Raw genomic sequence first — 26,825 nt, 5'->3', positions numbered from 1 at the left:
CATAAAACTTGAAAGAATGACATCAGTGGACGATGGAAGATTTGAGAATCATAACAGAGAGCAATAAACCATTTTCATAAATCGGTGAACATTCTTAATCCAAGAATCATCTATTAATTAAATAAGTAGACAGCCATTAATTTTAACAAAGTAAAATGTTACATAATATTATGCTATTTTACTAACCACTTATGTATGCATGGTTCGTGCAGGGTTAGAAACTTAGAATGGTCCATCTGAGTCCCGTTTTACTGTTGATGGGCTTTACTACACACATGGTAGTGTATCAATTGGTTATAATCTTTTAGTTTTGTCATTAGTATTCATATCTTTATATAATTTGTAATCTTTTATAATAAAGCTTTTATGTGATTGTCCTAATTTTACTAAAAATCTTTTGAAGTTTCTTTTCTCGTTGCAACACGCGCGGGTCTGATTACTAGTAGTGTATTAAAGGGTAAACTATTTACAATGGCAATCAAAGTTTTCTTAAGTGTTTTTTTGCTTTAAATGACTTTGTCAATACCTCTATTCTTAAATATTCAATTATTCAAAAATCAACTTTTCATTTTTCATTAGGGTTAGGATTAAATGTACCCTATTTCTTACTTGTTATACCCACTCATTTGAACTTTCAATTTAATTAACAATTTTATTTGGCATATTACCTCCTTTTAACCAATGTTTTGAAACCTTGACCGGCCGGTCCGACCGAGACCCGGTAAGGTTGGCATCATTAACCTTTTTTCGACGAGAACTAGTGAACCTTTTAACCAATGTTTTGAAACCCTGACCGGCCGGTCCGACCGAGACCCGGTAAGGATTCCGGCCCGGTTGGCATCATTAACCTTTTTTCGACGGGAACTAGTGAACTGCCTGTTGAACCGGTAACCCAACATTTTTTTAATTAGATAAAAAAAGCTGTAGCTAGTGAGATTCAAACCCTGACAAATCTATAGATGAAAACTTAATGGAAACCCACTAGCCAGCCAACCAAGGCTCTTTAATGCTACAATGGATGAAACATAAATAATATATAGTGTGAAAAGCATTGTAAATGGACGTAATTTTCTTTCTTTTTTTACAGCCTGTAAATGCTAAATGGATTTATGGATAAGAAGATTGATGATTATTATATTTTAATAGGGTGTGTGTATACATATATATTATTTATGACGTCATTCGGGTCAAACACCGATCTGTCCTTCCGGGTCAATATGACCTTTGATCCGGTAAAGCATCCGAGTAGACGCCCGGGTCGGATCTGAAAACATTGCTTCTAACACAATTTCTATGTTAAAATATTAATTATCGCATAACATTATATATTTATTTTTAATTCATAAAATTTGTATGGCTTATTACATAAATGCACTGTTTCTTTTTTTTTTTAATTAACAAACAATAAAATTTTGTATTAAAAAATACAAACTATCTCTAACAACCATTTAAAAAAACATTATCTAAAAAAATAAAACAACTATAGAAAAAAATATATTTTCAGATAAGAAAAATGTTTTTTGTTATTTTTAAAAAAAATAAAAACTCATTTTAAAAAATATAAAAAAAAGCATTAAACAAAAAATGTCTAACAAATGTGTTTTAAAAATTAAAATAATAATAAAACAACAACAACAACAATAACAAAGGTTTGAATCGTATTAATGTATAAATTGAGGTAGAGGAGTATGTTTAGTAAAACTAGGGGGAATGGAGTACATTTAGCAACACCATTTTCATTATACGCAGTACGTAATTTTAGTTTTAAGAAATATTGTGAGATTAAGGTGTTGTTTGCTTTTTCAGAAGTAAAATGTCTGCAGTCTGCGGACCACATCTGCAGACGTCTGTAGAAGAAGAGGTGGACAAAACCTCTGCAGTCTGCAAGAAGATGACTGTTTGTTTTTTATCGTCTCTTGACTACTAAAATAAACTGGTGAGTGGTGTACAAATAGTGGTAGTGGGTGGTAGTGGTGATGGTAGTGGACGGTGGTGGTGAGTGGTGGACAATGGTGATGGTGGTGGTAGACGGCTGTGACGGACGGTGGTGGTGGCGGGCGGTGGGTGGTGGTGGCGGGCGGTGGGTGGTTGTAGGTGGTGGTGATGTTTAACCCTCTGCAGACCGTAGAATATCTTAGAAGTGAATGTCCCAATTCTACATCAAAAAAAGTTTTCACAGACGTTTTTTAATGAAATGTCTTCGAAAAAACAAAAGGTTTACAAATGGCAATGTCTGTGCAGCGTGGATAAAAAAGCCTATGCAGACGTTTTAAAAAAAACAAACACCACCTAAGTGATTGAAAATGGCAAGGCACTGGTAAGTGACCGGTTGACTTGTGATGTGCTAAAAGTAGTCAAATAATTATTAACTAAATTACGCTAACCTAGACACTAAGTAAAACTCTAGACTCTCTAAAATTGACTAATATATTAATCGGCAAGTGTACCGATCGACTCTAGTATAGCTAAGTAAGTCCGGATATCAATCCTACGAGACTCTTTAAATTACGTAAATTAACTAATTGGACTCGACTGACTGACACTACTATTTAATTATTATTATTATTTTAAGGGGGGGTTTTTAATGAAAACTAATTTTAAACTAATTAAGAAAAACAAGTTAAATAAACAAAAGACAATTAAATGGATTTGAAATCAGATAGCGATGAAAACCACCTAGGCTAGAATCCCTAAAGTTCAGTTTTTAAATAATCGGAAAATCAAGCAAAACAATCATAAAAGAAATCATGGTGAAAAACAATAGACAAAAGATTAAAGACGATAAAACCAGTAGTCTTCGATATTATGTGTACATAAATTAATTTTATTTATATCACAAATTATTTTTTTAAATGAACTTAATAAAAAAAATGCATGTGCAAAAACGTACTCGAGAACGCTTTTTCTATAGAAAATTTCATTCTCAGTGTCATATATGTATAATTGAAAGAATTTTTGTTATTAACCAGTTTCGGAAATAAGACCTCTTATACAATAGTAGTTCTAACCACTCAGCCTAAATACAGAATAAGTGTTACCTTTATTGATATATTTATCAATATACCATACATCAAAGGGAAGTAGAATATTAAATTGTAATGACTAATGTTCTTTAATAACTATGTTTTTCCGAGATACACCATGAAAAAGATTTTGATAAGTTTCAGGGAGCTTCCTGACTTTGTCATAATGACAATATAAAAAATAACATGATAACTCATTCAATTTTGTGAATGTTTTGCTTCATTTGAGCATAGTTTTGCATGACATGCTTCCCACACAACGTTCTGATCACAATTGAAGGAAAAGTTAATGCCTACACAAATATTTCAAATATGATAAAAGTTAGAAGCATTGATAGGTTTGTGAGTGGCATGTCGAATGCGTTCGCAATCCTTTCTTAAATTTTAATAGTTGAGGGAAAAATTATCAATTTGCCAAATCCATAACCTTTTGATTATTTCCAAAAATGTCCTTGAAAATAATTTTGAAACCCGAATCATGTTTTAAAATTCTAACTTTCATCCGTTTGACATCTTTAAGTCAACACTTTGAACCCATAACAAATTTTATGATAAATTTATTTGCATTCTTAAACTTTTTAAAATACTCAGATTTCTCATTTTTGACCTGTAACAGATTTTGATCTAAATGTAGTTAACTTGTACCAAACAATCTATTCACCAACTTTTGATCCATTAAAAACGAATTTAAGTATCACAAAAAACCCGAAACAATCATTGATAAAAAAAACTAAGAAATTAAATATGATAAACTTTGTTATGTCTGAAAATGATTGGTATATATACTATCGTTACATTGTAACATATATATAGTTTACTAAATTGACCGAAAAATAAATTGATAGATTTAAAGTATAGAATTATAATTTATAAATTTATATGACGATTTATAATAATAATAATAATAATAATAGATAAATTGATTGATTTAAAAAAATAAATAGACTTTTAACCATATATTTATAATTTAATTTAATGATTTATTATATAATAAATGGAAACTTAAAGACATAGTTTTTAAAACTCCATCTTTAATATATATATATATATATATATATATATATATATATATAGTAATGTGGTATTCCTTTAGTTATTGGAGGCTGCGTACGGAGTACCCGGCGTTATTTAGTTGACCGTTTAAAAAAAATATATATAATATATATATATATATATATATATAGTAATGTGGTATTCCTTAAGACTATATATTGTTGACGCACGCAATCCATAGCAGCCTAAGTCTCCATTGCGACCTAGGTTGCAACAACCCATTTGTATGACAAGTGGCATATAGTTATTGGATATTTTTTTATTTTTTTTCTTTCTAGTTGTTCATTTCACATAAAATATAATTTTTGTTTATTAGTTTATAATATTTAACCTTTTTTTAAAAAAATCTAAAAACACAATCTTGTTTAGATTTTCTTTTTTAATATTCTGATATGCACCTTTATCAAAAACGGAGTTCTTTAAAACAAATATGTGTTTTCGTATGAGTTCAGAAACTTTTATTTTTTGTTCAAATTTATATATAATTTTTTAGAATTGAAATGAAATCATTATTGTAACGTTTTAATGAAATAAAATAATCATAAATCATATGTATCTAATCTAATAAAAAAAATGATGAGAATGATGTGACAATCTCACATTAATTCTTGGTCTAATCACTTTTCTTATTCATTCTATTTATCCATGGGTTATAGGCAAAACCATTTTAACAAATGAGTTATAATTTCCTTTATAATATTTCATCTCATGCATCTTATGTATCCATGGGTTATGGGTCAAAATATTTTTTTTACAAATGAATTATAATTTTCTTTATAATTCTCTAATTCTTCATCTTATTTATCCTACATATATATCTATAAGTCATGGGTCAAAAGAACTTTAACAAATGAGTTACAATTTCCATTCTAATCTCTCATATTATTCATCATAGTTATCCATGAGTCATGGGGGTCAAAACAATATCGAATATAAAGAGATTTTTTCTAATTAATAAATTTAAGATTACAGACTTCTTATTATTTATACTATATATTTTATTTTCTCTTTACCTTATATTTTGTTTATTTCTTTCAAATAATGGATCCTATTTACTTTTATTATTTGACAAAATCCATGTAATACACGGGTTTAAAAGTTAGTGTAGATAATAAAAGATTGGTTTGGGTTAAGTTATGAATAAAAATGAAGAGTTGTATTAGGTTGGGTTGTATTGATTAAAGAGAGATAAATTAATTTTTTATTTAAAAGTTAGATTGGATTGATTGTGAACAAAGTTAGTCTAAAAGAAACCGAAAAAGAAAATTGAAACTCTGAATATATGAGACTAATATTTTGATATGGAACCCCTAATAGGATTAGTTTTAAAAAATTAGCCTATTAAGGATAGGTATGCTGTTAGATTATACCCATTAAATTACCTAATTGCTTTTATCCACATTGATCATATGTCGAATATTCTCATTAATGGTATGCTGAAACTTAAAAAATACTAAAAATATACTTTAAAGAACCCTGTATCATAATCAACGGACCGTTGTCATCCCTAGGTGTTATGAAGCTAAACCTGGGATGCAAGTTGCTAAAGCATGCTAAGAGCATTCATATTCAAACCATTAAAGGTTGTGAGTGGGGTTTTTAAAATTTAGGGATTGGTTTATCGTGTTGTAAGATAAAAGAGAAAATGAAATGATTTTCTGTATGTTTGAAAACTTAGTGTTCGTCCTTATATTTTTTAATATTTGTTGAAAGTGGTTGTGGTCAAACTATCCACTATGGTGACCATTTATCACAACCGGTTGTAAGATGGCACAAAAAAACAAAAAGAACATTTTAATTAAAAAATTGGAATTCTTTTTTGTCCACGACCGGTTGCAACTTGCAACCTAGGTTGTTCTAGTTTCAGCAACCTAAGTTTGCAACCAAACTTTTATATATAACTTGGTTTTTTCATGAAAAGTATAACTTTTTAACCTTTTTTAAAAAAAATGCAATGACACGGTTTTATTAACAAAAAAATATTGAACATTTTGATATAAATTTTATAAAAAAATGCATCATTTTTATTTAATAAAATATTGGTTTAGGTTGGGTTGTAAAGGTGGAAGAGAGAGAACTCAGTTTTTTTCTAATAAATGATCGGGTTAGGTTGTGATAGTGGATAGTCTGAGTGATAGAGAGAAAAATGTAATGATAAAGGTATAAAGAGTAGGGATGAGCAAAATCGGTATTGGTAGAACCGGTGTTGGTTTGGTACCGTCGGTACCAAAATTTTGAGTTTTTGGGACCGGTACGGTACCGGTATTTATTTACCTTAAATACCGGTACTGCTATCGACCGGAACATTTCGTTACCGATACCAGTACCAAAATTTTACAATTTTCGGGATCGGGATTTTCGGTACCTATACGGTACCGAGCTCATCCCTAATAAAAAGTATGATTAATTGAAAAGGAAAGAGAAAATATATGCTTTTAGTGTACTTTTGAATTTAGAAATCATGAAGGGTATGAGAATGCTCTTATCTACGATCCTTAAATATGAACAACGTAGTGCAATTACTTGCAAGGTGAATCAAGACTTTTTTCAAGGTGCGTGAATAACAACAATATAGCATATTGACAACTACTTTTGGGCCTTTGGCCAATGTCATGGACGCATGGTAGTGGAGTTCGTGGTTTGGTTTCCACTAATTTTGATTTCATTTTTGCCCCAAACTAGTAACCATAATTTTGAAAGTTAGCATGGTTTGATTCCCACTTATACAGGTGTAAAAACCAGGTTTTTTTAGAACTAGTTCCAGCCTCCAGGTAGGGAACTGGGTATAATTTTGGTCAACAAAGTTAAGAACCGGGCAAAGATCGGGTGCAATTTTGGTCAACAAAGTTAAGAACTGGGCAAAGATCGGGTCCAGTTTTGGGCAGTTTCGGGTTTTGACTGGTTTGGCCAGTTTTTCTTTTTTTCGGTTTTTGGCCAGTTCGAGTCCATGCTTTGACCGCGTAGAAGTGGGACTGGTTCCAGTGCTTCCGGTTCGATTCGCATATGCTGGGACCGCTGGGTTGAGTCCGGTTCCGGTTAAGATCTGTCAGGTCGGGCCCAAAAACCAGATCTTTGGTGCATCAACCACTTATTTTGATTCAAGGTTCTGGCCCAAACTAGTAACCAGTGAACCAGTTGGATTCGGCCAGTCAGTCAGACCGACCTAAACAGTTGGTTTAACAGTTCAGACCGGTTTCAACTCTTTGCTAAAACCATTATATGCATAAATTTCTCAATTATTAGAAATTTTACAAATAATAAAATAACTAGTAACTACATATTCAAAACATGAAACAAATAAACTATCAGAAATTTTACAAATAAAATAACTAGTTAGTAGTAACTACATATTCAAAACCTGAAACAAAATATGAGTGAATGTAAACGGCCAATTAAAAGTAGCACACCGTGAACCAAAACATTAAACCCAACTTTTAAACCGTAAACATCTCAACTTTTAAACCATAAACTATCAACTGATTTCTCAACTATTAAATGGTTTATCAAACACACTACTATGGTTTGCTGTTTGATTTTGAATAACCTCGGAAGTAATATAAAACTTGAACAAAATACCTAAACTATCATGCCACAGACAAAAACAAACACGACAAAAGACGCAACCAAAGAAAATTTAATAAAAATGATGAGCCACCGTAATAGTGGCCAAGTCTTGTACACAATGACCTTACCCCAAATTTGTACTTAAAATTCATAGTACAAAAAAACATTCAACATACGACATTCCCCTGTCCCAACCCAAAACTTCAGATACGTACCATAAAAACACATATTTTTCAATTACCAAATTTACCCACATACAGAAAACACGCGCCCAATCATCCCTTGAGTCCAAGTAGCAGTCTCCTTAAGTTGTTCATCATCAGACTGAAGACATTCTCCCAAAAACTCACTACAAAATGCCAAATCTTTGACAAACACCTTCACATGTGAACCAAGTGCATCTGCAAGATCTCCCAATACTGCTACTGCTGCTCTCACCACACTCTCATCCCTGCAAAACCCATTTTATTTCACCTATAACATTTTCTGTAATCATTATTTAACTCAATTTATTAATAAAAATACTATATACCTGTTGGCATCCTTAGCAACAGCTTCTATAAACTTTAACAGATGTGAAGCGTAAGGCAGCATAATCTCTGCCTTTGAACCCTTAAACCCTTGTAAAGTACCCGAATACGCTTCAAAGATGCTTCTTTTTAACTGATTACCATATTCCACCATCTCTTCGTCAGTAATATCTATCTGTGTGCACACTTCAGCAGCTCCTTGCATCATTGGAATTGCATACGCAACATACTTTTCAAAATGCTCACCAATCGCAAGTGCCACGTCACCAAAGCATGAAAAAATTGGAGGCTTAACGGACCGATGTAGATCGCCACTAGAAAGATCCTTAAGTAGAAGTGTCATGATGTTATCACAATATGGCAATATTTTGTCATCCAAAGCCCGACATATGTCACCAACCACACCAACCGAGATCGAACAAACTTGATATTCTTCAAAGTTTTGAAGACCCTTTTCTAAATATTTGTAAAACTCAGACATGTATTTTTCAAACTCGGGTCCGGCGGCATAAGCAAGAGCACCAATGGCTAGCATTGCTTCTTCGTGTACGGTTGAGCTACGACACGCAAACACTGAGAGAAATATAGTCATGATTTGATCTGCAGCTTGAAGTATAATGGGCTTGGTTTCATCATTACCCCCGAGTTTCTGAATGATTACTTGCATGACACCACAGAGCAAAGCTTGCAAATCTCCTTGTTTTTCTTTATCATCGGATGACAGAATCTGAAGCTCGATTGTTTGTCCCAGTTTGGTCATGATAACAGGAAGAAGTTGTGTTATTATTTGAGATGATTCAGCAAGGTTAGAACATCTAACCACCTCATTCAAGGTTTCATAAGCAGCAGATCTTAACTTTGTATCGTTAGCATCAGTTCGTTCTGCAGTTGTGATCAGCGAGGCAATAATATTTGGAAGGTACGGTGTAAGCACGGATGAGCCGGTTTCAAAACCCTCATACCCTTGAGCAAGAAAATAGATGGCTCCACATACCTTCTCTGCAACATTTGGAGAATCTTTGATACTTTCTAGAAGAACCACCATAACTTTTTGAAAGTTAGTTGGTGAAATAACAGAAAAACCAGTAGCGGGACTATGCAATAGCTCAAAAATACGACCCAGAGTCCACGCGGTAGTGTCTTTCACATGACTGTTTTGATCCTTCATAGCATTAAGCAAAAAGTCTAGAGCTGAGACAACCATTGGAGATAGTTTTTCAACACTCGGGCCTTCAAGAATTGATCCAAATGCATATGTGGCAGCCTCACGAGACCGCCAATCAGGCTTTGAAATGTTACCCTGCACAAAAGGCATGACTAAAGGCACTATATCATCACCTACAGTTTTAGCTACAAGACCGAGACACGTCCCCCCTGCCATAGAAAGATTCCAGATTCCATCCTCTTGATCTTGTTCTTCATCTTGCTTCAATAAAGTTTCAAGCAACATGGGTACCAGCATAGATAGAGCCTTTTTAATGAAACATGAATGCGCGTATGAATCAGAATCACCAGTTTCAAAATCTTGAAGCTCTATCTCTTCATCACAGATAGAACTCCAGAACTCAATTGCTTGAAGAGCAACACCTTCTTCATCTCCTTTAACAGCATTTGCAGTTAGCTCAAACAAAGTCGGCATATACGGCTCTAAAACTTCATAATAAGTTGATGCTATTGAAACCAGACACTCAAACGCAGCTTGTCTAATATCTGCTTCTTTTGCCGTGGCCGTTTCACAAACAACTTTCATAATATAGTTCCTCTCCATCTCATTTTCAAAATTTGTTTGTGCGAAATCAAGAGCATTGTACAACGCTGTAGTTGCTGCAAGACGGACCGACTTCGGTTCACTTACATTCATACCTTGAACCACAGCAGTGAGGACAGAGTTAACGTCATCTTGCACAAGATCATTGTGAGATATCTCTTCACATGCATACCCGAGTGCCTCTAAAGTTGCCTGCTTTAATGATGCTGGCTTATCTTGTTGAGTCATGTTTCCAAGCAATGAACCAATAAGTTCAGGCCATTCTTTTCTTGGGATTTCAATGGAAGCAATCTTTGCAATGACTTGGGCAGCAGTGTGACCTGCTTCAGAAACAGATGAACCGAGTGTATTTAACAACAAGCCTTTGACTTGGGATCTGAATGATGCGTCATTTGACATCCATCGTTGCACCAAGTGGTCCTTTGTGGTAGCATCTTTAGCATCCAAAGAGTTCTTGAGCACAATACCAGCCAACCTACGGGACTCGATAGGTTTACCATCGTTTGAGAGTTCAAGTGACAAAGAAAGAAGAAATCCAGGCAGGTTTTGCTCTTGAAACTGCCTAAGGTTGTTCTCTGCCTCGTTTCTGACCTTTGTATCAGCTGATTGAGCAGATAACAAGAATTGTGTGATCTCCACAGCCATTTTTCCTACTCAAAAAAATAATGATAATTAAAATCAGTGTTATCGTATTCAGCAAACATATCTTGGTACTTAGTTCCACACTTTAGACACTGTCTATACAAAAAATTATGTGTCCCTAGAAACTCATAAAACACAGTTGTAAATTTGTCACATAAGCAACAAGTAGAAAAAGCATACAACCATAACAGCATGAGTAACTATTAGAAAACAGTGTTGCAGACTAGCAGTGACAGACAACATGCAATAAATACTTTAAAAAAAGTAAAACAGCATCAGTGACTAACAACAAATGCTCAGAATAATTTTGAACCTGCAAATCAACTGTCGGATTTAATCAAAATGCAACTTCTTATAGTTTTTCAAGTTATAACCATCTAAATCACTTTCACATCCCATTTTCCCAATGAAAACTTTCAGCACATAACAACTTTAAACAATCGAAAAAATCTAATAACTGTCAATATCATTATCCTTCTACCAAAACCAATGGTATAGAAGCATCACAGCTTTAAACATTAATCAACCAAAATCTTAACTACTACTATAAAAGGCCACCGTCTCGTTACCAAAACATCAATCAGTAAAATCCTGCTCAGCATAACGAGTATACCTAAAAGTAAAAACATCAATCAACGAGTAAACTAAGATCTGTAACCACGTAACTAAAGCATTAACATCAAACAATCAACATAACAGTAAACCCTAGGCTGCGTAACATTCCAATCGGTAAACATAAAGACGGAAGAAAGAAATCCGTAAGTAAAGTGTAAGATCTAAGCTATTATATAAACCCTAGCCTGAAATTAGAGCAACAATCAAGGAATTAAACCTGAATCGGATGACGGCAGTTGAGTTAAGATTTGAAATGAAGTGTGGATTTAGAGAGAGAGAGAGAGAGTATATAATATAATTTCGAATGAGAATGGTAGGAAGCGGGAGGATGAATGAAGAAGAGGTGAAAAGGAAAGGGCAGCTGACCGAACTGACTTTTCTAAAACCCTAGCCAGCCCATTCCCAAATTCTATTCGGTGAGATGAGATGGATATAATTTCATTTCTTGCACGTGCCAGGAGCCTGCTAAAGCCCAATATTTCAACTCCTAGCATTTTAATTTTGTAACAATTTAGCCCTTGACACTATATTAATTCTTTTGGTTAAGTTACGGGTATTTCGTTATTTTACACATGAGGATGGCAAACGGCTTGGGTTGAAAGGGTCATGGGTCGAAATGGGTTTGGGTCAGAACGGATCAATTAAAAAAGGGTTGCTTTGGTTTGGAATAGAATAGGTTAGGGTCGGAACGAGTCAGAACGGGTTTCAGGGCTTTTTTTTGGGAACGAGAATAGCGGCGGAAACATTTTAGTACTTTCAGATTGTTTATTTTTTATTTATATTTTGAGTTATAATTTTTTATATATATATTTTAAATTTTTTCTGAGGGGTTTTCTATTAAGATTAAAAACCCCTCAAAAAAATATTCAAAAATAATTAAAAAAAAAATCATAACTCAAAATATAAACAAAAAACAAAAAAACTAAAAAAAAAACTAAAATGTTTCCTCCGTTGTCCTCGTTCCATAAAAAAACCCACCGAGAAATAGAACCGTAATGTAAGACCCCGAATCCCGGGAATCCTACAGATGGTAATCATATCCAAAATTCATAAATATTTAAAACCAAAGCAATTCATTTTATTAAAACTAGTCAGAGTAAGAAATAGCGGAAATTATTAAGTATCAAAAACCCCAAAACCGGGGACATGTGCCCAAAATCAATTGTAAATAAACTGTTTGTTTTATTTGAAGTCCTCGACCAGAAATACCTTCAACCGTCCAGGTAGTCTCCAGCACGTCCAAGCGATAATCTCAATCCTTAACCTGAAATTCAAACTAACATACACACAAAGTCAGCCTGAGCTGAGTGAGTTCAAGTTTTAAATAAGCAACATTCATAAAACATCTCAAAGGTTATAAGTATAAAACAGTATAGATAATAATAGGCAAATGAATAAATAAATAAAAAAATATTTAAATAATTACCAAATAACATACTCATAGTCGAATACGCGTACGAGTCTCCCCCCCCCCCCCCCGACGGGATTTAAGAACCCGCCACGGGATTTAAGAACCCGAGTAGTATAGTTGACCCGCACACGGTACGACATAAGCAAATGATACGAGATTTAAGAACCCACCTCGGGATTTAAGAACCCGAGTAATATATCACGGGATTTAAGAACCCGTTTTGATGATGATTATGCAACGGGCCTCCCCCCACGGGATTTAAGAACCCGCCAAGGGATTTAAGAACCCGAGTAGTATAGTTGGCCCAGCCACAATCACCATGCACACACATGCAACACGGGCCTCCCCCCGGGATTTAAGAACCCGTCTCATGATTTAAGAACCCGAGTAGTATAGTTGACCCGACCACAATCACCATGCACACACATGCAACACGGGCCTCCCCCCCACAGGATTTAAGAACCCGCCACAGGATTTAAGAACCTGAGTAGTATAGTTGACCCGAGCACAATCACCATGCACACACATGCAACACGGGCCTCCCCCACACGGGATTTAAGAACCCATCACAGGATTTAAGAACCCGAGTAGTATAGTTGACCCGACCACAATCACCATGCACACACATGCAACACGCCCCCCCCCCCTCCATGGAATTTAAGAACCCGCCACAGGATTTAAGAACCTGAGTAGTATAGTTGACCTGACCACAATCACCATGCACACACATGCAACATGGGCCTCCCCTCACGGGATTTAAGAACCCGCCACAGGCTTTAAGAACCTGAGTAGTATAGTTGGCCTGACCACAATCACCATGCACACACATGCAACACGGGCTTCCCCCCCACGGGAGATTTAATAACCCGCCACAGGATTTAAGAACCTGAGTAGTATAGTTGGCCTGACCACAATCACTATGCACACACACATCAATAGGCCTACTCACATAAATCTTAGTCACAAAGAACTAGTTACTATCAACAATCGTAGGCCATAAGGTAACATATATATATATATATATATATATATATATATATATATATAAAAGTCAGTCCAAAATATGAACTAATATAAGTAGGTCTACTCGTATTCAATTAACACCAGGCCTAATAGCATCCTCGAGGCTAGACCATAAACAACATATATAACCATTAAGGAATTTATGACCAAAACGAGTCCAAAATATCCCAAGGCATAGAATATAGTCCACACCTAGTTCCATAGATGTACAAATAATAACAAGGCTATGAAATGCCATTCAAATCGTTTTAAACAAGTAAAATCAAGTAAAATGTAATAGAGTGTGTATGCTAGCCCAAAACGTAAAAAGAGTTAAAAAGGGGCATCATGAACTCACCTGACACGAGTCATGAAAATACCGACAAGCTAGAAAACCTCTAAGCAAATCCACAAATCAAAATCCTGTCGGATTGCACACAAAGATTACTAACTAAACCGTACTGACTCGCTTATCCTACGAGGCATTCTAACACGATTTGATTGACCCAAGGCCACAACCATACAAGTTCTAATTACATCAGCCCCTGAGGCCTCATATTTACCAAAACCACCCTTAGTTAATTCCGGGAACAAAGGATTTCCAAACTACACCCGAAAGTTGTTAATTGTATCGAATACGTGTGTTAACGAGTTGTTTATGTACTTAGAAACCAACTCAGCCCCGTGTGGACTATATTAAGTATAATTACATCCAACAAGTCCACACGACACTACACGAGTGGAATGGGTCGGCAATTCACTTGTACAACGCATAAACTACCAATTAAACGCGAATTTGCGTTGTACCGACCTGTTTGAGCAACCGACAACCAATTCAGCCCCATAAACATAAAAATTTAGTTTTTCACAGCCCGTAAATCATACCGAGGCTACACAAACTGAATTGGTTGTTAATTCCCCCCAAACAACGCGCTAAAAGCAACAATCAACAAACTAGACAACCGAAATCCTAGTTTTTCAATCTATCGACACATGACTAACTAAACGAGCTTCATTGCTCACGATACTAAAGTATGATACATATGACATACCCAGGAAGATGTCGGAGAAAAATCCTCACTTTAAACAGCCCCAAAAAGAACACAATTGGACAGCCACCGAATAAGCCTAAAACAAAGGTTTCGATCAATAGCGAGTCTAATATGCAAATTTTAGCATGCAAAGATGTATTTTACTTCATAGGAAAATCATAGAGATAAATTATGAAATTTTTACCAGAGTTTTATTACTGTCTTTGGTTTGTAAAAATATTTTTGTTATAGTTTTCCAGTATACACAAAAATCATAAAAATTCCTCCAACACAGAAAGGTACGTGCAGCTATTTCAGTGCGCAACAAAATGGTTTTATTTGTTTAAAAATCATTACCAAATCAAATTAAACAATTCCAATTGGGTTGTAATTCTAACTCAAAATATGAAGTTTGAGAAGTGAAACCAACTAATTTGGACTTGTTAAAAAAGAGTTATAATGTCGAGAAGACAGACCAGAATTTGACTCTCTGCATTAGCTTCGACACACATTTTTATAAAATCATAAAAACCATTCAAATCTCGTCCAAAAATTACAAATTATACCTTTCTGGAAACTAGACTTAAAGTAGAACATCATGGAAACAATAATCGATCAAACATAATCAATTTTCATCGAGTTACATACCAAACAATAAACGAGTACGAATCTGTTAGAAACTGTTATAATCAAAACTCAAAACTCTAACATGTTTATGACATCTCTAGGGTTCAATAAAGAGTTTAATGGTGAAAAAGACCTTCATTAACACAATACTAACCTTTAATTAGTCGGGAGAGGGCTAGAACATGCTAGAAGTGGCAGAAAAAAAACGAGATGGAGGCTACACAAGAGGCCGATAGGACTGAGGTACGAGGGAAGGAAGAGTTAGTGTTAAAATATAAAACTGTTACACTTTATCCCTCCAACGCAATTGGATATAGGGGGTGTTTGGGATTGCTTATTTTCACCAACTTATAACTTATTAACTTTTTAAAAAGTAATAAGGTGTTTGGGATTGCCTATACTGTGAGAAGAAAAGCTCCATAAGCTACACTTTTGTAACTTATTAACTTAATGAAAAGTCATAAGGAGGTAAAATAAGGAATCCTAAACACCCTCATAACTTATTCCTAAAGATTATTAATTGGACTTTTAAGATTATCACAAGAGGCCCCTTAAGTTGAAAGATCAAATCCCGAATATTTCACAAACTCTGCAACCATGCATGCCGTCAAACGAAGATTAGCGGTTGTTACATACAAATATAGTCCTTCAAATTATGAGAGGTGATGTCTGTCTTGAGTAAAAAGATGGATATATGGATTTTTAAAATGTACTACAAGGCTCTAAATTAGAAAGATGAAACCCCAGCTTTTAAACAAACATTTATAAACGATTGAGTCGATTAACGAAATTTACGGGCGTTACACGTAACCGAAAAGTCAACGAAAATTAAACAAAAAGCCAAAACCGAACCAAATCAACTGAAATCAAATAAATCGATAAAAAATAAACTAAAAAATTTGAAACCGAACAAAAACGAAATTAAAAAAACGGACAAAAGCGAAACAAAAAACCAAAAACAGATCTGGAATCGACCAAAAGGAAACCAAAGCCCAACCTGTCCTGTGTGAAAACTCGTGTTGGCTTGAAACCTGAACCGAACCTATTTCAATCTCAAACCCATTTCGTGCCAAAACATGTCTCGTGCGGAAACCCGTTCTGATCCGACACCTGCCACATTTCCTTAGGGCACTAACCCACATCGACCTATTTCTTTGAATATGTCGACCCATTTTGACCCGAAAATAACAAGATGAAATTTCAAATGACCCGTTTAGTTAAAATCTCTGACTCAAACAAACTCATTTAATTTTTAAAACAACCCAAATTGACACATTTGAAATGGTATTGGTCAATATTGCCACTCCTAATTTGAATTAGTAACATCTTTTAATAAATTTGTGATCATACGTGTCAATTACTTAAAATAATATACAAATAATAGCATAATATACATTTTTTAGAATGACAATCACAATAAATAATAATACATTTTTTTATAATTAGTTTTCATAATTTTATTTTTTTAGTCTAATATGCAAAGTAAGTTATTATGTATATTATTTTTAGAATATGTTATAAACAATTCTACTATTCCTTTAATATTGTGTTTTGTGTTGTAATCGGCACATGTTTTGTTGTACCGTCTCTTATGCAATTCCACTACAACAATCATCATCACTATCGTTTGCAACCCATCGCCATCATCGTCTTTAACCAGTTCCACCGTCTTCGACCTCAACCAACACTGTCGTCATTGTCTTTAGCGGCCCATCTATTAGAGTTTCACCCATGCCGTTGGTGGTATGGTATTTCACTTCGTGGTGGTGCGATATTCAGAATAATCAAGGTTCTGTGGTTGGTATTGTGGTCGTGGAGTTGCGGTGTTAAAGGACCCCGTCCCCCTAATTTTTTTGTGTTACGAGTATCCGGAGGTGGCTGGCGTACTATTGCTAGGTTCTATTCAGAAACCTTATGTGGCTGCCGTTTGATGGCGACAAAGGTCTGGCTGCTGCGCGATAAGGTTTTGCACTTGTCGTGATGATGCAGCCTTGTGTAACACATTTGGTAGGTGGAGGAGGCGGTCGACCAACTTTCGCTGGTTTGTATTTGTAAACTCTTAGTGATAGTTGATTGGTGGCGACGGTGGTCTAGCGCCTTTTTGTAACATCTCGGATTTTTCGTATTTGAATTCGTTTAAGTTTATCCTGACTCGGGTATAAAATTCGGATCTTAATTATTTAAATTCTGTGTTTATGAGTATTTAACTTTGTTTAACATATTTTATATTCTCATAACTTTCAAACTCGTCAAACAATGCTTAGAAACTCTTAAAATCGCTTAAAATGGCTAAAAACGCATTTATGAAACTTCAGGGACTAAATGTGACTTTTTGAAAAATCTGGAGTATCTCAAACCGTCACGTATTGCGACGGGGATGTGCTCTGTCGGTCGGGTAGCGCGACCGATGGCCAGTTTAGTTTTTGCTTGTTAATTTTCATTTAATGTTAAATCTTTCCTAAACAATCCAAATCTCGAAACTTCAAGCTAAGTAACCTGATATTATATCATGTCCAAATTCAATCTTCAGCTATTATAATCAAAATCCCTAGGTTATTATACCCGATTTTGCCATAATTTCATTATTCAGTTCCATTGAACGAGCAATTACCTAACAAAAGATTTTGGGATGTTGTAATTAATCAAAACACATCATAAAACCCTAAAATATTATTGAAAACATCAGCTACCATCTCTTAATATCGAAATCCCTCTTATCCTTTATAAATTTCTTAAAGATTGTTCAAGTTCTTTATTCTACGGTTTGGCTTTGGTGTTCAAGACTTTTTGACTCGTCTTTTCCTATCTCTCCTTTATGTTCCAGGGTAAGTTGTCTGCATGAAAAACGTTGGATTTTATATGACTAACAAAATTCTTCAATCAATTTACTGATTGATGGGGTTTTTCCTGTCAATTGCTTTTCGACCCGTTTAAGGGCAAAATAGTCAATTTTAATGGTTTTTCAATTACCATATCTTCTGATCGGAATTAGCTTTCGGTTCAGAAGACTTTTATGTTTGTTTTGAATTTTGAGTGTGCTGGTTAAAACCCGACTCCTGAATCGGAGTTCGGATTCTGAAAAGTACCAGCTCACTTAAATATTAAAAACCTCATAACTTGAGATTTACACACTAGTTTGTTCTGATTCCTGTGGCTAGGTTCTTGTTTTAATTCTAGTTTATTGTCTCAAAGTTCCAAGTCAGTTCATGTCGGATCAGTCAACTCGCTTAAGGCGCAGGATTCGTTTATTTATTTGTATTTTATCAATTAGCCTACCAACCATTAAGGTGAGTAATCACTCCCCTATATTACTGATTTCAAAAACTTTTTGGGGAATTTATGTGTATCATATAACACTAAACATATTATTAACTCAGTACATTTATTTCATTTAAACTAACAAATCATGACTTATTGTGTTGAACGATTAAATGTTACTTGCTTATTTAGTTACTTGTTTATCTTATCGCATTGGAAGAGGTCCATCATAATATATCGCAGTAAGTATCATCATACGCCGTCTTAGTAGCCAAATCCCTATTCGCTTGGCAATAGTCAATCGACACCGATTATTTGCTCATTATTTGTTTTAATATTTAATTTTTAATACTCACAATATTGATTTGCTTATTTATTATTATATATTATATTATTACATAAAAAATCTGGTGATTACTTACCCAACATGTGTTGTTGACAAATATATCTACTTTGTACGCATATTGCAGGTTATTCTTTGGATGGTTGAAGTGTTTGGAGATTATTTAGAAAAGACTTTAGGTTATTAATAAAAAGACAAGATGCTATTATTATTTTGGTTTTATTTGTACTTGATTAAGACTTGTGTACTTGGTTGAATTTAAATAAATTAGATATTGTCATATAACTTTTGCATGATAGTGCCTTGTGAGATGTGAACCAACAATTCGCGTCCTGGCATTTTCCGCCGTAGGTTGGGGGTTGACACTTTTATTGATCCTTTTAATAGTTAGGGGTGAGCAAAAAACTGTTCAGAACCGTTATATAACATTTCGGATCTTTTGTACTCGTATTCATATTTGTTTAACCATTTCGGGAATGTAATTTGGATCTTGGTTATTAACAAAATCATTCATTTATAAGTATTTGAATGTGTATTTTCATTTCATACCCTCCATGTTATTTAAACTTGCCATTTATTGCTTAAAGTCTCTAAAAAGGCTAAAAAGGACATTTTGGGAACCTCAGAGACTAAAATTGACCAAAATGAAAGTTGCTGGACCTCCTTCCACGCCGCATCCACGAGGAGAAAGGCCCAAACTAGTCGAGTAGCGCGACCAGATCTGCAGAGTAGATTGGTTTGTTTGATTTGATCAAACTTCGTATTTAATGCTAAATCGCTTATTTTTCGACCAAATATGGTGTTTTTAGCTCCAAGATAACCCTCCTAGACCTGGTACATGTTCATATACGTTTGCCCCTTCCTCAAGAACGAATATTGGCTTTTATTTCGTTTAATTTGGTAATTAAACGAGATATCTTGCTTAAACGAGTACTTTTGACCAAAATTTGTATTATTTTACATTTCTTATATAAACGAAGCCATAAGAACCTACATCTCTCTTCTCCAAACCCCAAATAATATTGTAACACAGCCGTCTCCCTCAAAACTCACGGATTTCCCTCTCCTTTTAATATTTTCTTTAAGATTGATCGAGTTCTAGGTTGACTTTGGTGTTCAAGATCTATTTGACCACGAATTTCTCATCATTCTCTTCATCTCCAGGGTAAGTTGTCTTCTTATACAACATGTATTTTTATCTTTTAAACAAAAGGCCCTCAATCAATTTCACATTTTGAGGGAGTCTCGGTGGACAAACTATAGTATTTTGTATGCATATGTAGGTTATCATCTGGTTTGAAGCTAAGGTGAAGAATCATTTAGAGATATCCTAAGTTAATTTAATAAAAAGACTATTGTGTTGGGTTTTATTAATTTGAGATATTTGGTTTATTTTGGATTTGTTTTGAAATATGTTTGAACATGGTGTATTTGATTGAATTTTGAATTTTATAAATAAATTAGATATTGCCATATTTAAATTGTGTGATAGTATCTTGTGATCTGTGAACCAACAGTTCGCACCCCGGCATTCCGCCTTCGGTTGGTGTGTGACAGATTGGTATTAGAGTCGTAGGCTGTAAGATAGGTTGTTAGAAATGTCCTAGTAACATGCTTAGGACCCTATACGTGTGTGCTTACTTGACTTCCTTATGTGTTCTATTCTTATGTGTTTATGGCTTATATAATTATTTATTTATTTTAGTACTTTAATCTTGTATACACACAAACTTCGAGGCTATGCCTCATTCTCAAAAATATTTTATTTAATAGATTTAGTAGATTATTTTTATTTTTGGAAAATCCTTAAGAATTTTCTTATTTTGCTTTTACTCCTTCACCATAAAGAAATAGGGAATGACAAGTTCTCGTGGTAACTGGAAGGGGGAGAGAACTGTGAGTCGGGCCTTGGCAAAACGATTCTGATAATCAAAAAGGAAAGATGATATTCCTTTCTTGGAGGATAACCCGACCATAGTACTCGACCTTACAGGCCAAAGTGGAACAAATGCCATACGACCGGAACTTTAAGCGGTTAACGTAAACGGTTTAAACGGTTATATTCCTTATATAAAAACCGAATTCACGGTGTTACGTGGCTAAAATCGGAAGATTCAAAATATTTAAATTATTATTATATTTATATTTTTTAAATGTTTAGCTGGGTGAAAAACCCATCTCAATTCATGGACACTCCAACTATCCATTTCTCAACCCATTTTGATTTTTATATTTTGTTGGAACATTATCATCCGTGGTGGTTCACGAGATGCTCCAACTACTCATATTTGTTTTCGTTAATTCATTATTTAGTTGGATTAGTTATAATGCCATGGAACGCTCATGGGCCGACCAACTTAGTTGTTTTGATAATTCGTTAATTAGTTGGGCCGTTTAAAATGCCATGGGACACTCATGGGAGGCACAACTCACAAATTGATGTTATGTTATTTTAATTGGGCCATTTAAAATGCTATGGAATGCTCATGGGAGGCTCAATTCACAAATTTTATGTTGCGTTATCTAGTTGGGCCCTTTAAACTGCCATGGAAAGCTCATGGGAGGCCAACTCACAAAGTATGTTTGTTATTTAGTTGGGTTCCTTAAAAGGCCCTGTAACATTCGTTAAATTTCGGATAATAAAACCCGACCCATTTTAAATTTTTTATTTATTATTCGATCATTTATGTTATTTAACGACCGACTTAGTTTCGGTTATTATTTTTTTATATATAGGATATTTTAAGTATAAAAAATAAGCAAATGAACCCCTAAACAAACTTTTGATCACTCTTACACCCACCTCAAAAGATGAGGGACCAAACTGCAAATAATACTCATAAAGTTTCCTTCTCCTTCTTCCCTCTCTTCCATTCCCGCCGACACCTCTCTCAACCATGGCAACTCGCGTTTTTCGCCATAAATCACGAAATTGACTTTATAAAAATAATTCTTCACTTAATAACAAATCAACCGACACTCTAATCATGGAATATGATAACCAATTGACAGCTAACTCGTTCGTCATTAATCCACGGCTAACCTCGTCCAAAAACACTATATATACGCAACGAAAACTCAATTAAACTCGCTTACAAAACCCTCTCAACCTTGCGAACCTAAACCTAACTCAATTGCAATTTTCGAAGCCGTCAAGAACCAGTTCTGATCTCAAGCTCAGCCGTGGCCCATTTTTGCTCGTTAACCGTCAATCCGCATCCTTAAATGGTAATTGAAATGTGCATTTAGTTCGTTTTGAAGCAATAAACATTAATCCTAACTCAATTCGAATCAACAAATAACCATTAACGTGATTTAAAAGCTAGGGTTTATGTAATTGGATATAAACAAGTGAGCATGTTTATTTATTTAATTGTTTTCATGATATTAACCAATATACAGTCTGGCCTAGTGGTCTGTGTGTTTGTGTACATGTCGGAACCGGCCTGGGGTGCGGGTTCGAGCCTCCCCAGCCCCGGTTTTTAAGTTTATTTTTTTAAAAATTTACCTATTAATAATATATGTATATAGCATTAGTTAAATATTATTTTAATGGATCCGAACCGCAAAGTCTATCGTAAACCTTCATTTATTAATTTGTCTATAACATATACACGTATATAATATATGTATATATATATATATATTGATATATATATATATATATAAGTTCACTATATAACAAAATATGATTCCTTTTAAACCAACTATATATTTATATATAAGCTCACTATATATATTTCGTTTAACCTTTTTGTTAATATACATTATTATACACAATATTTGTCAATATTTCATGTTTATTCAAAACTAAAATTAATAATAATAATAGTGATGATAATATTAAATAATAATTAATGATTATAATAATGAAATTAAACCCTAAATGACTTTAATTCTTTCAAATCGATTATTAACCATAATAACGATGATCAAACCAATAATAGCATGATAAATCTCAAATCTTTATGTCTCATTAAATTTCTTCGTTATTAATGTTGTCATTAACAATAGGCCCTTTAGTTGACGCATCTCATAGAGCTCAACCGTTTTCATTTTAATTGTTTATTGTCATTTCATCTTCACTAATCTACTGGCTAAAGGTAAGTAATTCACATCCCCCTTTTTACCGTTTTACATTTTAGGGGCGTTATGCGTTAAATCATTTTTCACTACAATTCCACTATTTGCGTTATATGATATTGCTCAATTAGCTATATGTGCAAATGTGACTATGTGTCTATTTTATGTTTTGGTGGTTGGTATCTCATCCTCATTAGTATGATCATACGTCGTCGTCGTAGCTCGCTATCGATGTGATTCGAGTGAAAAGACAATTTTTATATTTATTGTTATGCTAGTTGTAGTAGTTCATATTTATCGCAAGGAATTGTCATTTTTTTTATATTATATGTATTCAAAAACCGTGATTACTTGCTCAACTCTATGTTGACAAACTATGTATTTTCACGCATGGCTCAGGTAGCTATAATGGATGAAACAAGAGATTAAAGAGTAGATTGGACTTTAGGTTTCATGAGTAATAAAGACTGATTTTGTTCTTATTTATTTATGTTGTAATGTTTATTTAAATTCGAGACAGTATTTGTGTTTTTGCGTATTTGAATGATATGAAATAAATAATTTAGATATTGACACGTGTATTTACTTTAGTGTCATTTGAGCTATGATACAATTATGTCGCGCCCCGGCATATTCCGCCTTAGGTTGGGGTGTGACAAGCCCGACCCAATAAATTTAAATAATTATTTTAGTTTATGAAATCATCTCAATTTTTTTTTAACAAAACTCATTTACTTATCTAGTTATCTCACATTGATCATATTATTTTACGTCAACCCATGAAATTTTGCACAACTTACCCTCTATTTTATGAATATTTATCTCCGGTCCTAGCAGAATGTTTTTTCTCAGAAATCATCGTCGTAATCAACGTAGTTCATCTGGTTCTCATGACCGCCGTCTGGCTGCTAGGATCACTAAAGAATTTGTTGCTGCAATGCCTACTATCGTGACTCTGATCTAAATCCGTAACTTGAATGGTTCTGCTTCATATGTCGTTCCAGGCAACTTCCACATCAAAAATTTCATTAGTGCTAAACCACCCCAATACTTGGGCGAAGAATATGCCACTAAATTCCTTTAATGGTTTGAGTAAATAGAGAACATATTTATCCATTGTGAATGTCCGGGCGACAAATGGATTAAGTTCGCCTCGAGCGTCTTTAACGAATGGGCTCCATTTGGTGGAATACCTTTAAAACCATCCAAGGAACCGGGCTTGCTATGGCCATGCCTCGGGATGATCTCAAAGAAGCAATAAAGAAGGAATTTTGCCCCGAACATGAACTTCAAAGGCTTGAGACAGAGTTTTGGGAACTCAAGCAAATTGGGGGGGGGGGGGGGTGATAAGTCTACCTACTTAAACTGTTTCAAGGAACTCAACCTGTTAGTATGATGTGCTAAACGTAGTTATTAATTTATTAACTAAATAAACACTAATCTGGACACTACGTAATAAATTCTAGACTCTTAACTTAACTAAAACTACTAAATGGAAAGTGAACTAGTCGACTCTAGTACAACTAAGTAAGTCGGATATCGAACCAACGGGACACTTTTAATTACGTAAACTAGCTAAATTAGACTCAACTATATACATGAGTATTTATTTGTATTATTAGGGGGTTTTACTAAAAACTAATATTAAACTAATATTAAATTAATCACTAACACTTAAAGACGACTAAAACCTAGACTTAATTCAAATGATGACAAGCAACCACCTAGGCTAGAATCCCTAATGCATCAATTATCAAATGGTAGGAAAATGCTAAGTTATGGAACCAGGATCTTAAATTAACTTAAGGATAAACCGAACAGGGCCCTCGACCCTTCTCAAGGAGACACCTATGGAATCCTAATAAGCTGCTAAAATTACCGGTTTTTATTAGACTCGCTTACGGTCACTAATTTATTTTATGACAAGTACCTCTATAAGAAATCCTACATTACAACGCGGAAATCAAATGTAGTTTAAAGAATTCGCTCGACTAGATAGACAAGACAATTAAATCAAACATATACGGACTCCTTACAGAGAACTAAATCTAGCAATTCATTAACCAAGACCTATCACATAATCTATCACCTTATAGTTATTTAGATTAGAGCACACTTAGGTGTACTTGATTTATTAATATTGTTCCTATGGCTTTATTGCAAATCAACCACTAACTAGTTAAAAACACACAGTAGATGACCTAACAGGATCCTATTAATCACCAAGGAAACTGCGAAACAATAAAATTCACCAAACAATCCTAAGCACACATATGCATCGAATGAAAAAAAACATAAAACCTCTTACTTAATCATAAACCATAACAAAAATAATTCCAAACCAAGATCAAACGCCAACAAAAGTTCATCATAAATCTAGGCGGTCTAGGGGTTTAGCCAACAACCATACTCAAGAACAAACGAAAATAAATAAGTTTAAATAATGAGTTCATGACGAAATCAATAAATTCAAACCGAATATTAAAGATGTTTGGATGAGTATGTGTTGAAGCCGAACTCTCTCTAATCAATAAAACTTGTGATCCATTCCTTGCAATTTCTCTTTTTGAGGCTGCCTTCGTGTTCCGTCTGACTCTTCCCCCTTCCAAAAAACAATAGTGCCATCAAATAATAATATATAAATATATATACTATGTTGTGCCCAACCAACCGACTCTGCTCCAAAAAATTTGTCCCAAGGGTCTTCTTTTCCTTTTTTAATTCCCACGGCACATAATAATACGTATTAAACTCTTTTCTTTCTTTTAGCCCATAAACCATGTAGAGGCCACTTTGTTGAACAAAACTATTAGCAGTCCACTAAGTTGCTGTTGGCCCACTGCATCTCAAATCTGCTCGTTAATAAATTAACTATGAAGCATACATTATTTAAATCAAATATTTAGATTCAATTTTATATATGTCAACGTACTGTATTCATATTTTCATGATTAGCACTCATATTTATTATATTTAAATCTCATTTTCATGATAATAAATAAGATATAACCATAATGTAAAATAAATAATTATGTATAACGCACTGATCAAATATGACTAGATAAAATAAACCGATTGGTATTTGCTATTTTTGAGTTTATTTACTGGTTTTTGCTCATTATCTATTAGAATCTTAAGAACCAACATATGAATCAAATAATAATAACATTCAATAAAAACTTGGCTCAAGTATGCTTAAAAGTGTAGGAAATATTTATATAATAATATGTATAATTTAGACGATATCATAGTACCCCACCTTGTAACACCCGTGTCTCTTGCTATTCGAAAATATATCCACGGGTTACCAACAATCTTTCGTGATGCCGCGGTTAGTTGGGACCCTCCCTCCATTGGGGAAGCTATTACCCTTGCCGCTGCTCTCTCAGATGACCATGTTAGGGATGGAACCCTCTCTCGAAAGGACTTTAAACCTACCCCTGACAATTCCAAAATTGAATCCTAAACTGATGCTAAGGACAAACCCAAACCCAGTCCGCACAACGACAACAACACCACTTCCCATCACAACAAGAAACATAAATCCAACCCCCAAAATTATGCTATCAATCAAGCACAACCTGATCCAACCATCTCAAATAAGAAACCTTACACCGGTTCATACCCGTTATGCTCCACTTGTAACTATCATCATTCGGCTCAATCCTCGTGTCGTTTTTGCACCCAATGTAATCGTTACGGTTATCTTGCTAATACTTTTTGTACACCACCTAGTGCAAAAGCCGTCCCACAACGGTCTGTGCCGCATGCTCCTAAATCCCATGCTATGCCATATGCTTAACTCGGAGCACCTGCTATATGTTCTTGCTACAATTGTGGAGACCCTAATTATCTCTGCAATGTGTGTCCTCAAC

At 34.3% G+C, this 26,825-nt stretch overlaps 1 protein-coding gene across 1 annotated transcript; it reads right to left on the bottom strand.

The window, feature by feature from the left end:
* Window positions 1-7,703: 7,703 nt before the first annotated feature.
* LOC143561267 (importin subunit beta-1-like) lies at window positions 7,704-11,430 on the bottom strand. Its single transcript, XM_077049392.1, has 3 exons — window positions 11,413-11,430; window positions 8,173-10,588; window positions 7,704-8,091 (listed from the first exon to the last, which is right to left on the bottom strand). Exons 2-3 carry the CDS (start codon window positions 10,581-10,583, stop codon window positions 7,887-7,889), a joined length of 2,616 nt encoding a protein of 871 aa, XP_076905507.1. The 5' UTR covers window positions 10,584-10,588; window positions 11,413-11,430; the 3' UTR covers window positions 7,704-7,886.
* Between the last annotated feature and the right edge of the window lie 15,395 nt (window positions 11,431-26,825).

This window comes from Bidens hawaiensis, unplaced genomic scaffold (assembly GCF_021521415.1).
Source record: "Bidens hawaiensis isolate Kalapana, Puna unplaced genomic scaffold, B.hawaiensis_p1.1 tig00001143_1, whole genome shotgun sequence".
NCBI classification, from domain to species: domain Eukaryota; kingdom Viridiplantae; phylum Streptophyta; class Magnoliopsida; order Asterales; family Asteraceae; genus Bidens; species Bidens hawaiensis.
The sequence above is the reverse complement of the archived record's forward strand: the minus strand, read 5'-3'. Positions and strand labels throughout refer to the sequence as shown.

Excerpts from the sequence above, each read along its gene's own strand:
- LOC143561267 (XM_077049392.1), bottom strand. The coding sequence starts at position 10,583 with ATGGCTGTGGAGATCACACAATTCTTGTTATCTGCTCAATCAGCTGAT. Across the intron at positions 8,092-8,172 it reads GTTGCTAAGGATGCCAACAG|GGATGAGAGTGTGGTGAGAG; the intron begins GTATATAGTATT and ends TGGGTTTTGCAG.